Raw genomic sequence first — 16,158 nt, 5'->3', positions numbered from 1 at the left:
TCTTTCTTTCTTTTCCTTCCTCCCTCCCTGCTGGGTCCTGCAGACAGATGACGTGGAGCGGCGTAAGCAGCAGGAGTCGGAGGGGGCATCCCGCGGACCGCGGGGGAGAGGAGGAGGTAGAGGAGGAGGAGGAGGTGGAGGAGGGCGTGGAAGTGTGGACCACACGCGGGAGGAGATCTGGATCCGACCGAGCCGGCAGCCGGGAGGCTCGTGGCCAGAGAGTGAGTCCGGTAAAGATTCTGACCTGGACGGAGAGCTGGGAACACTCAGCTCCAGAGATGTGAGTGGAACCAACACACACACGCACACACACACACCCTACCTTACTTCCTAGAGAGAGGCACATGCTCTCTCATAAAGCTACACACGCAGACCTGCCAACCTGTACGCATTTTGCGTAGCAACCACGCATTTTTGCATCAAAGTACGCAGCTACGATTTTTTACTTAAAACTACGCAAAACGAGCAGACGTCCAACTTTTCCGGAAAGCTCCTTGAGCATGTGAATCAGAGAGAAAGTGACCAGTGAGAATGACCGGCAAAGCATAGTGGCCTTTATGTTATTTTTTTCTTCATCCAACGGTGGGTTTAACAAGTGTTCACTCGCAAATTCGTTCCCCCAGCTGCCGTTTTGCGAAACTAAAAATATTCCACTGAGTGCGATTGTAAATTCACCTAGGCCTAATAGTTTGATGTTGTCTTGGAAAGTTATTACTTGTTCACCAGTTGTTTCACTTAGCATATTTTCAATGAGTCGCTGAAGTTTTCATAACTAAAAGGCGCTAATGGAGCGCGGACCTTTCCAAGGCAAAATGCAGCCATTAACAATAAGTCTGAAAGTGGACCTAGACTAAATATTTTGAGCTGCTCATTGATGAGTGTTCAATTAGTTTTTTCTTTGGAGCATATGTACCCTTCTTCTTGATTACTAGCGTGAAAACAAGTGAGAACAAATAGGCTTCCAGGCGCAGATTGTGCACTTATCACTGTAGTTGCTGTTGTACTATTGTGAGTAAAGGGATAAACTGCACACTGACGACAGCAGATGTCCATAAGCCTCTATCTACTGTAGCCTATATGCAGGTGTCCAGATGTCCATAAGCCTCTATCTACTGTAGCCTATATGCAGGTGAATTAAATATGTTGGCATAACATGGGCGATAGATGTAGCCTGGTCCTACCAGACTCTCGTACATTTCATAATGTACAGAGAGTCTGGCCACTTTCCATTGGCAAGCGTTAACTTCCTTGAAGGCGAGTACTTTGTTGAAGTTTAAAACTATTGGATCTGCCCAGAGCCACTCTAGATCTGCCATAACCAACCGCTACGTATGGCATGGTCAAACTAGCGCACAACTTCAACGTCATCGTTCTCAGCCACCCCCTCTGTTCGCTGATTGGACAGGTAAAATTTGGCCTGAGAAAACCCGCAAATATACCGAAATCCCAGACGACGTACTGATGGAAAATGAAAATTGAGCGGAAGTACGGAGGAGGGCGGAGCCAGGCTATGATGGATGTATTTCTTTACAAAATAAATCTTTAATAATAATGGATGGAAAAGAGGTAATGATGCCAGACATGATTGAATAGAGGCCACATGTAGCAACATATCCACATCAGTCCCTATCAACACAAGTGTTTTTCATAGGTCAGGATTTTTAGGCTCTAAAACAGATTGTCAACATTATAGAGCTACAGTAAAAGATTCAGTTTGCACTTTCAGGAACACATTGGATCACGTTTAGATAGATATTCGACATTAAAGATGGGTCGCTGTCCAAAATGTGTCTTGCGAGTATGGCTGTGCGTGCGTGCATGCTCATGGTGCCTCTTCACCATCCTTCAGAGCTCCATCTCATCTTCCTGCCGCTTGCCTCCCGTCGATGTTGTTGTTGTTGTTGTTGTTGTTGTTGTTGTTGTTACCATGATGGAAATAAGTGCTTGCACTTATGTTACATTACATTACACTTACATGTTTTTTTCTATCCCTTGGATATGTCTTTATTCCAAATAAATCAAATTGTTAGTCTTATTCACACACTTACTGATCTATACAGGTGTGTAGATGCAACACACACACACACAGGCCCGTGTGAGGCGGAGAGGGAAGAATGAGAAGGTTCTCATCATAGTGTATTTGTACTGACGTGGGAGAATAGCCACGGTAACAGGATGACAGCTGCTGGGCTGGTGATTCACCTGACGACTGCGTCCCAATACCTCATTAAAAGGATGTTTACGTCTGTGTGTGTGTCTGTGTGTGTCTGTGTGTTTATGCATGCACACATGCCCACTCGCCGGAAGTTGTGTTCTAGACAGGATGATGGAGGATGTTCCATTCTTCAGGGGAATAATAATAGTCATAGTCTTGAACTGAGTTCAGGAGAGAATAAGAGGATTATTAAATCAGCAGGGAAATGTAGTCATCGTATGCTGTCTATAGGATCTACATTGCACTTAACTCTGTTGTCAGGTGCAGGTATTGCGTGCGTGCGTGTGTGTGTGTTGGCGCCTTGTTCTTCATGTTGTTGTTTTCCCTCCTCAGCTTCAGAAGAGGTTCATCCTCAGTTTCCTGCACGCCCATGGAAAGCTCTTCACTAAAGTCGGGTAAGACATCTAATGTTACTGTAACACTATAGGAGATAGTAGGATTCATAAACATCAAATGCATTTGTAAAAATTACCATTAAATGTATTATTTATGAACTTATTATTCAGGCTGATTCATGTTCCCTTGCATTGTGTAACTGAGGTCCATGGCTAGTCTGGCTTTCACCAGACCAAGCTCAATCTTTTAAGAAATCAAAAAATAAATAGCTGGCAGATCAGGCTGGGTTCACCCAGCCTAGTCCATAGGCACCGGATATTGTTTAATTTTCCGATTGAGATATCCACGCTCTGGCTATTCTAAATGCAAAAATGCATCAGGGAGTTATGACAAAACTGTAACTAACAAACTAGATCCTAATAGAAAGCTGTTAGCTTCCCTAAGCTACAGGTAGGCTTATAAGGTAGGCCTATTTACAACATAAATTGTCAATAGGCTATGCTGGCGACACAAATAAAATATGTATAGGCAAAACTGTATCAGACCGGTGTAGCGTTGGTAAATCTTCCATTGCACAGAATGATTTTTGTAGCACGTGCAACAAATGACAGTGGAAAGATACAATTACAGTGCTGCTATCAATTTGCTTGGTATAACCGCATTTATAGTTTTCTACAAATGCAATCAATCAAATTGGCCTCCATCACTCAACCAACGCTAACGGTAACATTACCTAGGTCCTTATTGATATTATAAGATTAAGGTACCTGCAGTAAAAACCAAGCATGTCCGATAAACATCCTCAGATTTATTTCGGCTTCAAGAAGAAATGGGAATTACATTTCATGAGGAACATCATCCTATCCTTATTAGACGTTCTCTGCGGTAAACTACAGTCCTTGTAGGAAGCGTCCATTGTTTTTCCAACCCACTTTTAACTTCCAACAAAATTACGTCTCACTGCAACGATGCGCCATCTAGTGGACAAACGACTACTTATTGCCAATACTGGAAATGTAGCCATGATGATGATGATGATGATGAATATTTATTTTGGCTTTCTTTTAATCCTACTGAATTTGTAATTATGTATTGGCCGTTCTAATACCGATAGTATGTGGGTGCCTGTGTGTGTGTATATGTGTGCACATGGCTACACAGGCCAATAGTGTACAGTCCTATGAGGTTCGATTTTTGATTGACATATTGATTGGGTCCTCAGTGTTTCCCAAGTCAAGTCAACTTTATTTCTATAACGCATTTCATACACAGAGGTCAACTTTTATTTATATAGCGCATTTAATACACAGAGGTCATTGAATGTGCTTAACATAAACAAAAGCAAACAGGAATAGCTGATACAGGAATAGTTTAAAAAGTATAACAATAGAGGTCATAATAAATTACTTTTTCTGCTGTTAGTGAATGTGTGTGTTGTCTGTATGCAACTGAGACCTTGAATTTCCCTGGGGTATCCTATCTATCTATCTATCTATCTATCTATCTATCTATCTATCTATCTATCTCTCTATCTCTCTATCTATCTATAAAAAAAAACATAAAACGCACAAGGTAAAATCATTTAAAAATAAAGAATAATTAACTAGAATGTAATTCCAGGGAATTACGAGTGCATGAAAATGCAAAAATGGCTGCTGAATAAAATATTGTTGAATATTGTCTAAAATATAATCTAGGTAAAAAGATGGAGGTCAGATAGAGAAAAAAGCTGGTGGGGAGCCATAATTGATGACAACTGACAGTTGGAATGGCTGAACAGTTAAATAGTTGAGTAGTTTAAATAGTTAAATTATTTTATAGTGAATTATTGTATTGAGGACTTATTTTGAAGTTGAAGACAGAGGAAACAGTTGGCGGGAGTTGTAGTTGATGACTGACAGTTGGAATGGCTGAACAGTTAAATAGTTGGAGAGTGAAAATGGTTAGGTTATTTAATAGGGAATTATTGTAGTGAGTACTTTTATTTTGAAACAGTTGTGGACAGAGGAAACGGTTGGCGGGAGTCAAAGTTGATGACAACTGACTGTTGCTAGAGTAATTATGGTGGTTGCTATGCTGGTTGCTAGGTTAATGATGTTGGTTGCTAGGTTTTAATTGTGAATGTGGTTGCTAGGCTGTTGCTAGGGTACTTGAATCATTACTAGGTTGTTGCTAGGGTGTCCATGGTGGCTACTATCAGAAATAAAGGAGTTACTACAGTGGTTTGCTAGTATAATCATGTTGGTTGCTATGGTAACTGACATAGATGCTTAATTTCAGTGGTTGCTAGGTAGGTGGTGGTTTAATATAGTAGGCTAGAGGTATAGTTGATGATAACGGACAGTTGGAATAGTAAAATAAAGTGAACAGTTAAATCGTTGGATAGTTTAAATGGTTAAATTATTTAATATAGAATTATTGTAATGAGGACTTTTATTTTGAAACAGTTGTGGGCAGAGGAAGCAGTTGAACAGGATCTGTAGTCTTATTGTATGCTTAAAGCCTGAGACAGACAGTTGCTGGAGGTGGCCGGAACACTTGGCATAGGATTCTAAGTGCCCTACTGTGATGTCATAATCGCCAATGTTAAGTCTATGGGAACTTTTTTGTAGTTTTTAATTAATAGTTTAAAAAGTATAAAAGTTCCAAAGTTGAAAAATACATAGCTGAAGTCACCTAAGTAAGACCTACGCAACGCAGTTTGAATGAAGTTTCTATGTTAAACGGTTGAAGCCGCATTAAACGCACAAAAAGCGTCAGCGGAATAATAACATATAACTAGAAAAGCATTTCCTGAAGGAAATACAGTGCATGAAAATGCAAAAATATGATGTAAAATATCATACAGAGTAAAAACAAACTATATTGGTTGCTAAGTAGATGAGGTTTAATATAGTTGGAATGACTGAACAGTTAAATAGGTGGATAGTTTAAATGGTTAAATTATTTAGGTAGATAGTTGACGATAACTGACAGTTTGAATGGCTCTAATGTTTGCTAGCAGTTATGCTAACTATGTTAACAAAGATAATAATGTTAACCAAGTTACTATGCTAACTAGCATGTTAACAATGTTAAAATGCTAACTATGCTAACCATGTGACTTAGCTAACCTAGCTAATCATTTTTAGTAGTCATGCTAACTATTTTAACTAGCATGCTAACATATTAGCATGCTAACTATCTTAACCATGTTAGCATGCTAACTATGCTAACCATGTTACTTAGCTAACTTAGCTAATCATTTTTAGCAGTTTTGTTAAAAATGCTAACTAGCATCTTAACTATCTTTAACCATGTTACTTAGCTAACTTAGCTAATCATTTTTAGCAGTTTTGCCAGAGAATGTCTAATGAGGGAGAACTGCCATTCTCGAAAACTTTAGGTTTCTCAACTGGTTGCAGTTCCTTTGTGGTTCCCATGAGGGCTCGTCCACGAAAGTGCAGAATGCATGGAGGTCTATGGAGCTGTACCCCTCAAAATCCACTTTTCTCGGGGATATAATTTTTTTCAAGTAATTTGAGTATTGTATTCAAAGGGGAGGCAAAGAAAAATACACTTGGTTGAGTATTATATTTTTAAAGTCACTTAATTGTTCTAAAAGCCTTTAAAATGTGTCAATGGCGTCATTCATTAGCACAATGCTAGCGTGTTATGTGTAACAACGACCCAACCTGTAAGAAATCAAAAGGACATAAGTACTGTTCATTCAACTTTTGACCTATAACCCATGTTGAAGTTATACAAACTCAAACTACAAACTCAAACTCAAAATCAAATCTGAGATTTGTCAGCGACAATCAGGTGAAAGAGACAAATTTAGCCGATCTAGCTCCATTGACTCCCATTCATTCTGCACTCATGGCGAAGCCCCAGTGGAACTCTGGTGGAACTGCATCCAAAATTCGGTACAATGGGACTTAATACAGAGTGGCAAGGCTCTCCGTAGACGGGCTCTGAGTTTTGCTAAAAATGCTAACAATGTTAGCAATGCTAACATGCTAACTATGCTAACCATGCTAACTAGCTACAGTGGGTAGGAGTCATAGTTGATGACAAGTAACAGTTACAATGGCTGAACAGTTAAAAAGTTCAGTAGTTTAAAGGGTTAAATTGTTTAACAGTGAAATATTGTAGTGAGGACTTTTATTTTGAAACAGTTTTGGCAGAGGAAGCCGTTGAAAAGGATGTGTAGTCTTAATAGGGCCAGTTTGTATGCTTAAAGCCTGAGACTGGCAGTTGGGCCAGGTGGCCTGAACACCTGCCATAGGATTCTAATTGCTGTGATGTCATAAAGGGCAATGTTAAGTCAATGGGGAAATTTTGATAGTTTTTAATTAATAGTTTAAAAAGTATAAAAGTTACAAAGCTGAAAAAAATACATAGCACTCTTTGTCCTAAGTAAGACCCTACGTGACAATGTTTGAATGAAGTTTCTACGTTAAACGGTTGAAGCTGCATTAAACGCGTTAGAAGAAGAAGAAGCCTTGGAAGAACAGTATAGTGCATTTTCATGCACTATAATAAGAATAAATCGGATAACAGTAGAGATAAGCAAAAAAACAAAGGCAAAACTAGTAAAAGTCATAAAAGTAATAAAAGACAAGGTAGAATAGCTTGAGGACGAGAAGGTGTGTACTGAAGCATGTCTGATGGGTATTTAGGTCCTGCTCCATTGAGTGATTTATAAACAAGCAGTAGTGATTTAAAGTCAATTCTGTGACTTACTGGAAGCCAGTGCAGGGAAGAATTGGAGTAACGTGGTTGGTTCTTATAGTTTTTGTTAGAATCCTAGCTACTGCATTTTGTATCACCTGAAGCTGTTTAATAGTCTTTTTAGGAAGGCCTGTGAACAGTCCATTGCAGTAATCAACCCTGCTGGAGATAAATGCATGAATGAGTTTTTCTAAATCATCTTTTGACATCAGCCCTCTAAGTTTGATTGAACATTAAATCGACTCCCGACGTTAGGCTACAGCCGATACAATTACCGTACGTTCTTGAATTTCCCCTTGGGGATCAATCAGTCAATCTATCTATCTCATATCTATCTATCTATCTATCTATCTATCTATCTATCTATATCTATCTAGCTAGCTCTAGTACATTAAATCAGCTAACATCAATGTTAACGTTGCCCTGTGTTGCCTACGCTTGGCTATCTTCCCTTGACTGGCACTGTGTTCTACAGTACCACACGTGGCACATCGAGGCATTACCAGGCTGTGCCGCCACTAGCTCATTTGCCTGCTAACTTTAGAGGATCTGGGCAACACACAATGGTTGTTTTTTCACATCCTGTTGACATTTATACATTTGAAACAATGAAAAACTGCAAGTAGCACCATGTTTTCTAGCAATTAAGGATGGGCATAATTAATCGACGATCGATAGTTGATCATTAAGAATTTCGTTGATGACGTTCATTTGTTGTCGATTAAACTAATGCAGGTTGCGTTACATAGTGTGTCTTGAAGCATTTAAATGAATCACTGTGTGGCAGCAATTAAACATTATACCACCCGGGGACAATATTAGACGCTATAGGCTACTCAGTTACCTACGAGTTTTCGTTTTGATTTATGAAGAGTTCACGGTGAAGTGTGGCATGAGACTATTTTATTGTTTAAAAAACGATAACGTTAGTTCACTGCAAACACTGTGATGTAATAATTGCCTACCACTATCAGTGCACGAGCAAAAGAAGACATTGTTTCGATTTAACTCAATGAAATAAGAGCTCTTAATATTTTAAATTGTTGGTTGGTTTAATACCTTGTCCACCATGGGTCTCCAACACGTCGCTCTCAAGCTCAGTTGCTTGCCGCCCCCTTCTGAGTTTGCCAGAGGCCGAAGCAGTGGGCCTAGAGTAATACTACATTTAAACACAATTGTTGCCGCGACTGGAGGCATTCCAGCCTATGAATTTAATAAAGTAAATCATGCAATTCAAACAGCACAACTCGCGTTTTGAATGAATGAAAGCGGCTGCCTTCTCTCGCAATAAACAGCGGGTGAAAATCTCGACTCTTTCAACTACATGAAATGTAATGGTGAGCTATCAAATACCTCCCAGATTTCAGTGCTCATCAGTCCCAACATTGATATAATCAAACTGTCCAAAAGTAAATTAAATCCCAAACCAAACGGAAAATCTTCTGCTTTTGATAGCGGCATGTGATCCAAACGAAATGCATGTCTCACAATAAAACGCACATAGAAATAAAGGCCAGCTCAATATAGCCTACGTCTGCCCCAAATGAAGCCCTGTGCTTTGCGCAGCCTAAGTAAATAAAAGACCCCTAAAGCCATCATTTGAGGATTTACGGCAGTTATTTTTTTTTATGAGGCTTTGTTAAATAGCCTAATTAATTGTTATAGGCTAATCTCTCACCCTCTTTCTCGACTCCGTGCCTTGGATAGTTTTGAGTTACATTTTGACAGATCTAAGCATTATTATGTTTTTGGTTAAGTTATTGTTTAATATGATTCTTTTTTATAATTTATTATTTTGAAACAAACGAGGGTCTCTGTTCAATCTGAACACCGGCTCGCATTCCATTGCTTTAGAACACCGCAGGGCAGCGCTTAATATCTTCAAGTTTAGCCTAAACGAACGTCCAGTTTAACTGCCACAAGTTATTCTTCTTGTGATAAAGATCTCATCGAGGAAAAACACGCTGTATTTTTGTATTTTCATTGCATTTTTAAATTTATAAAAAGTTAAATAAATAATGAATTTTTAATATAGGCTTAGAAATATTAATGATTAATCGATAGTCGATCATTAATTCTCCCGACAATTGACTAAGAAAATTTAATCGAATGCCCATCCCTACTAGCAATAGTTATCATTCGCAACATTAGCATTGCAACATTTGATGCTATTTTGATGTGAATAATTTGATGTCATTTTTGTGGACTTCTTTAGAAAATAAGGAAATCTAACTGAGCCCAAGCTTTTTAATGGCTGAGTGTGTTTTTGTGTGTGTGTGTGTGTTTATATGAAGTTATAGCTTTTCATCAGCTCACTGTCTTATACCATATGTTGCTGTGTGTGTGTTTCAGCATGGAGACGTTCCCTGCTGTAGCGAGTCGGGTTCTTCAGGAGTTCCGGGTTCTGCTGCAGCACAGCCCCTCCCCTCTGGGAAGCACACGCCTCCTCCAGATAATCACCATCAACATGTTCACTATTCACAATGCACAAAGCCGAGGTAACGCACACACACACAACACGCACACATATATATATATATTCATACACACACGCACGCACACAAACACAACACACACACATACACACACGTACACACAACACGCACACGTACACACAACACGCACACGTACACACAACACGCACACGTACACACAACACGCACACGTACACACAACACGCACACGTACACACAACACGCACACGTACACACAACACGCACACGCACACGCACACGTACACACAACACTCACATCGCATACAACAACACGCATAATAATAACACGCATTACACAACACGCACACACGCATTAATAACACACAACACAACACGACATCGCACACAACAACACGCATAATAAATGCGACATCGCACAACACGCACACATACACACACACACACACATACACACACACACACACACACACACACACACTCACGCCTTCATTATGCTACACACACCAAAAAGGCAAAGCTAGCATGATATACTGCCACTCCAACACACAAACGCATCCGTATGTGTGATCCGTATGTGTGTCCCTGCACATACATAAATGGTTTAAATAAGTGTGTGTGTGTGTGTGTGTGTGTGTGTGTGTGTGTGTGTGTGTGCAGATGGTGACGGGGACGTTCGGTCCATGCTGCAGGAGCAGGCCACCTCACTGGGCTTGGCCATGTTTGGGCTCCTAGTGCAGCGCTGCTCACAGCTGGTGAGAGAGGCACCCACAGGTGAGGAAGATAACACACACACACTAGACACACACTGGACAAACACACACACACTCACACACACAGGCGTAGCTAAGCATAAGAGTGCAGTAGATGCTGGAGGTTGCAGTTATGAAAGGCCCCCTCCATCCAAGCTAACCCCCCCCACCCCTCATCCAAGCTAACCCCCACAGTTGAGGAAGATGACACACACACACACACTGGACAAACACACACACACAGGCGTAGCTAAGCATAAGAGTGCAGTAGATGCTGGAGGTTGCAGTTATGAAAGGCCCCCATCCAAGCTAACCCCCACGCTGCCCTCCCCAGATGCGGTGTGTGTGGACGGTTGTGAGGCCGGCTCCAACTGCACGGACTGCGCCGTGGAGAAGATGGTGCGTGTGTCGGCCTTCTCGCCCAACCTCCACGAGCTGCTGCCCAGTGCCAAGGTCTGGTCCGACTGGATGCTGGGACACCCAGAGAACTGGAACCCCCCACCCAACAGCATGTAGTGAGTACACATACACACACAGACCTCTGGAACCTACCACAAAATAGTAAAAGTTTCTATTAACTTGAAAAATGAAAATGCACTGTTCTGTTATCCAAAGTCATCGTCTTCTTGTTATTATTATTATTATTATTATTATTATTATTATTATTATTATTATTCTCCTAACGCATTAAACTATCAGTCTATCAACCACTTTATCTACATTTAACTTTTAAACTGTCTACTTTTTAAACGATCAACTTTTATTGAGCTTTGCAACCACCATATCTATCCTAGCATCACCTTAGTAACTATCTCTGCATTATCTATTTTAACTATACATAATATTTTACATCACAACTTTTGCATTTTACATTTTCTAGTTTAATAAATTTGCCCAGCTATATATTTGTTGGTTATAAAAATTAATAGGCCTACAATAGACACACAATGTTGCTTATGCTGCTTGTTGCTGTATGCTGCTCCATAGGCTACTAAATAAAGCTGTCTTCATAAGGTAACTGTAAACGGAAATCAGACTCACCAGACTTTCATTTAAAACGGTCTCTTACTGGAGTAGGAAGTAACGAACATCACAGGTGGAGACGTGCTTTATAGCCAACTGTAATAGGGATGTCCCGATCCAGCTTTTTGCACTTCCGATCCGATACCGATATAGTAGCTTTTAGCATCGGCCGATACAGATACCGGCCGATCCAAGCATGTATTAAAGATTAAAGATATTTACTTATTTTGTTGTTATACTCATGTTGAAAAGGGTTTTACTCTTAAGAACAACTAGCCAACTTAATTAGGTTAGTTTGAATAATCCACAGTGGTTGGTAATGAGAAGCTGACCTGTTTATTCTTAACAGGGTTAAATAAACACAAAATAATAAATAGTCAATTAACCACACAAACTGAATTGGCATCAGTGCTCTGCTCTTGAACAACAAGAGTGTAAACCAAGGCTTAAAAAGCCATCAGTGCAAACAATATTGTAAACTGTATAATAAAAGCACAAAAAAAAAACACACAGAAAAGCTGAGTAGAAAATAAATGATCAATTAACCACACAAACTGAATTGGCATCAGTGCTCTGCTCAAAAGTGTAAACCAAGGCTTAAAAAAGCCATCAGTGTAAACAATATAAAATTATATATAAAAGCAACACACACACAAAACCTGAGTAGAAAATAGTCAAATTACCACACACACACTGAATTGGCTATAACAACCCAAATAACTGTCACGCCTTCTACAGTATTGCTATCTCCTCCACACTTTACTGCTCCATCTCCATACTCCCTTAAATTTCTACTGTTTGCCCTGGCTGCAGTCTGAGCATGATGGGGAGATTCTTCTTCACAAAGGTGATCATTTCAACATGCTCAGGTGTCAGCCTGCTCCTGTGTTCATCAATGATAAGTGAGACTGCGCTAAAAAGCCTCTCACTGTTGCGTTTTAAAAGCTAAACTGATGCCACAACTGGTCTGGGTTTGCTGAAGTAACCTAGGCTACAGGCTGCATTTATTACAGAAAATCAAGCAACATAGCACGAGGGCCTATCTACAATATTTAGAGACAGGAGCTTAAGTTTACGCGACAACAGCTGTCACTAATTCACATCGCCGTAGGGCTGCTACCGATGCCCAGACTAAACTGTAAAAAAGTTATGATGGCCTACTGGAAGCTTCTACCCTTTGGATGTGTAGAGTTGTAGGCCTAGGTGCACTTAGTTGTTAGCGATTGACCAGGTTGCTTTTGAAATGAAATGCGTTTGTTAGGCTAGCCGATTGTAAAAAATAGGGAAATTAAAGTGCGTGCTGTGCCTATACATTACACAAACAATCTTAAATCAGCGGAGATAACATTCGTTAGACAGGCAAAGCTGTCAGCAGCAACATGCATAAGAGCCTTAATAGTAAGAGGGTCTCATGGTGATTCGCGGTTAACATTAGGCTATATTAATTCAACTGTGACATGAAATGTTTGCTCAATAACTTTAAATTCTTAGTGGGACATGCACAGACAAGTGGGATGCTGGACAGGTCGCTAGGTGTGCTGAAAAACGCTGACCGGAGTTTTGAAAGCAAACTGGAATGGAACCTACATCGGTGCTCTGGAAAACACGGACCGGAGTTTTGAAAGCAAACTGGAATGGATTACCTACATCGGTGCTCTGGAAAACACGGACCGGTTTTGCAAACTGGAATGGAAACACGGACGGAGTTTTGAAAGCAAACTGGAATGGAACCTACTGGAATGGAATACATCGGTGCTCTGGAAAACACGGACCGGAGTTTTGAAAGCAAACTGGAATGGATTACCTACATCGGTGCTCTGGAAAACACGGACCGGAGTTTTGAAAGCAAACTGGATCGGGAGTCCGGATTGGGATTTTCCCGTGCAGGCCGAGCCCACATTTTTTGCTAATATCGGCGGCGGAGACCAATGAGACGGATTATCAAAAAGAGGGTAGTTTATTTTGTAACCCTCGCAAAAATGGTCAAAAGCGGCCAAAAGGCCCGACAGTACGATCCCTCGCAGGGGATAATGTTTTGGAAAACAGACGAAGGTGATGGGACTGGCTACAAGCCGGTCACACGATCCTCATCTGTTTAGTGAGAGAGAGACTGAGGCAAGCAGCGGGTGGCCTTAAGTAGGCTGTGCCAGGTGCACCTGATTATGGGTAGTTAACCTGTGGGCACGGAAAAAGGTGAAAGCACAAACGCAAGACATACTCGCCCCAGCAGGGGGAGCTCAACATGAATGCAAATTAACTAAACAATAAGGGTTCGTAACAGACAGGGTAAAGTAGCCTATCGTGAAATTAACGTAGCTTGGATAGGCTACCAGCTGCATGAGAACACAAGCTCCACACTAACAAACCGCTGATAGTTAATAAAATAATATTCATAACCCACAAGGAAAAGCTAAGACTGTAACAGGTTCATCCTATGCTCGATTTTGCCACGGACATCGATGTCTGACTGACTGCTCCACTAGTATGGCAACTGGGTAGGCCTGTATGACAGTAACATACCACATTTGATCAAAGAAAGTAGTGATGCACCGATACAGTATATCGCAGGCTATCGGTATCGGCCGATATGGGCCTTTTTTGTTGCCATCGGCCATCTGTGAAACGCCCAATATTAGTGGCCGATGTCAAATATGCTGGCCACGACTAAATTGCTGATAAGCGTCGCCAACCTATTCTAAGAGTGCAGATCTGAACTTTCCATAGGGAGTAGTAGAGGGATATGCAAGATTACAGTTCTTTTCTTCTCTCTCCAGGGTCTACATTTCACGGCGGGATTGTGGGTATTGCACATAATTTGTTCAAGTCCCGCAACTCTAGCCATCATAAAGCGAGAAATTTCCACATACACTTTACAGCCTGCCTGATGACAGAATTTCAATATCGGTGACCGATCTCTCTCTCTCTCTCTCTCTCTCTCTCTCCCTCTTCTCTCTCTCCCTCTCTCTCTCTTCCTCTCTCTCTCTCCCTCTTTCTCTCTCTCTCTCCCCCCTACAGTAGCAGCGGTGGTGTTGTGAGTGTGTGGGTGTGCCTGGCGGAGCTGTGTAATGAGCTGGCGCGTGTGTACCATGACGAGGCGGCGCTGTACAAGGTGGAGGGGGGTGGAGGGGGAGGAGGACGAGGAGCTGGCTCTGCTCCTGCTGGAGGAGGACCGCCTGCTGGCCGGCTTTGTGCCCCTCCTCGCCGCCCCCCAGGAGCCCTGCTACATCGACCGCTCCACCGACCAGGTGGGACACGCACACACACACGCATGCAGCATGCACGCACACACATGCAGCATGCATGAGCATGCACGCACGCATGCAGCATGCACGCACACGCACGCATGCACGCACACGCACGCATGCACGCACACACACGCACGCACACACACGCACGCATGCACGCACACACGACACGCATGCACACACACACACACGCACGCATCATGCACACACACGCATGCAGCATGCACGCACACACACACACGCAGCATGCACACACACACACATGCAGCATGCACACACACACACACGCATGCAGCATGCACGCACGCACACAATTCCCGTGACCCACATATTCTGAGACTCAAACCATTTTGAGCGATTCTCACACAGGATCAGGTGGGACACGCACACACACACGCAAGCAGCATGCACGCACACGCACACATGCATGCACACGCACGCATGCACACACACACGCATGCAACACACACACACACGCATGCACACACACACACACACGCAGCATGCACACACACATGCTGCGATGTAGCATGCACGCATGATGCACGGCGCACACACACACACACACACACACACGCATGCAGCATGCACACACACACACACACACACACACACATGCAGCATGCACGCACGCACACAATCCCCGTGACCCACATATTCTGAGACTCAAACCATTTTGAGCGATTGCACACACTCACACAGGATGTTTTTTTAGGACATTTAATGGTTCAGTTAAGTACAGAGTACAGCCCCCACACACACACTTAAAGCACAGGAGGAGTGCAGTAACTGTTAGGATGTTTTGGACTTGTTTGTTCTTGTTTTCTCAGATGAATAACTGTGTGTGTGTGTGTTCAGGCGATCGCTGCGGACTGTAAGCGTATCACCCAGCTGAAGTACTTCCTGGAGGCCTTGTGTGGACAGGAAGAGCCATTACTGGCCTTCAAAGGAGGGAAGTACGTCTCCATGGTGACTGCCCCCACGCCAGCCAGTGAGCAGCAGCTGAAGGAAAACCAGGTGAGCAGAGAGAGAGGGAAAAGATGGATGGATAGAGAGATAGAAAGAGAGATGGAAAAGAGCCCTGCCTTAGATTAATCGTTTGTAAAATAATGGTTTGGGACAGTGCTACACCCACCAGCTGACCCCGCCATGGCCTCCTCAAACCCGCCATGTCCTCCTCAAACCCGCCATGTCCTCCTCAAACCCAGCATGTCCTCCTCAAACCCGCCATGGCCTCCTCAAACCCGCACTCCTGTTCTGAACTTGGAGCTGAAATGAAGGTTTTGGGTCAAATGTTGGAAAAAAGAGTCTAGAGATAAATTTGCTACATTATGGATGGCTCATAAATCTCAATATTTATTTCCCAAACTATTGTCATTCCATTTCACCTATTCGCGATATGAAGGAAGTGAAGTGAA

At 42.1% G+C, this 16,158-nt stretch overlaps 1 protein-coding gene across 1 annotated transcript in view; it reads left to right on the top strand.

Moving 5' to 3' along the window:
- The window catches only part of smg6 (SMG6 nonsense mediated mRNA decay factor), a 32,045-nt gene that overhangs the window by 8,482 nt on the left and 7,405 nt on the right, over window positions 1–16,158 (top strand). Inside the window, 8 exon segments of the mRNA XM_048236414.1 lie at window positions 44–280; window positions 2,549–2,610; window positions 9,620–9,765; window positions 10,381–10,494; window positions 10,807–10,987; window positions 14,511–14,628; window positions 14,630–14,740; window positions 15,599–15,757. Of these exon segments, the coding sequence (XP_048092371.1) occupies window positions 44–280; window positions 2,549–2,610; window positions 9,620–9,765; window positions 10,381–10,494; window positions 10,807–10,987; window positions 14,511–14,628; window positions 14,630–14,740; window positions 15,599–15,757 (1,128 nt within the window).

The sequence above is a fragment of the Alosa alosa genome, chromosome 2, assembly GCF_017589495.1.
Source record: "Alosa alosa isolate M-15738 ecotype Scorff River chromosome 2, AALO_Geno_1.1, whole genome shotgun sequence".
Taxonomy (NCBI): domain Eukaryota; kingdom Metazoa; phylum Chordata; class Actinopteri; order Clupeiformes; family Clupeidae; genus Alosa; species Alosa alosa.
The sequence above is the reverse complement of the archived record's forward strand: the minus strand, read 5'-3'. Positions and strand labels throughout refer to the sequence as shown.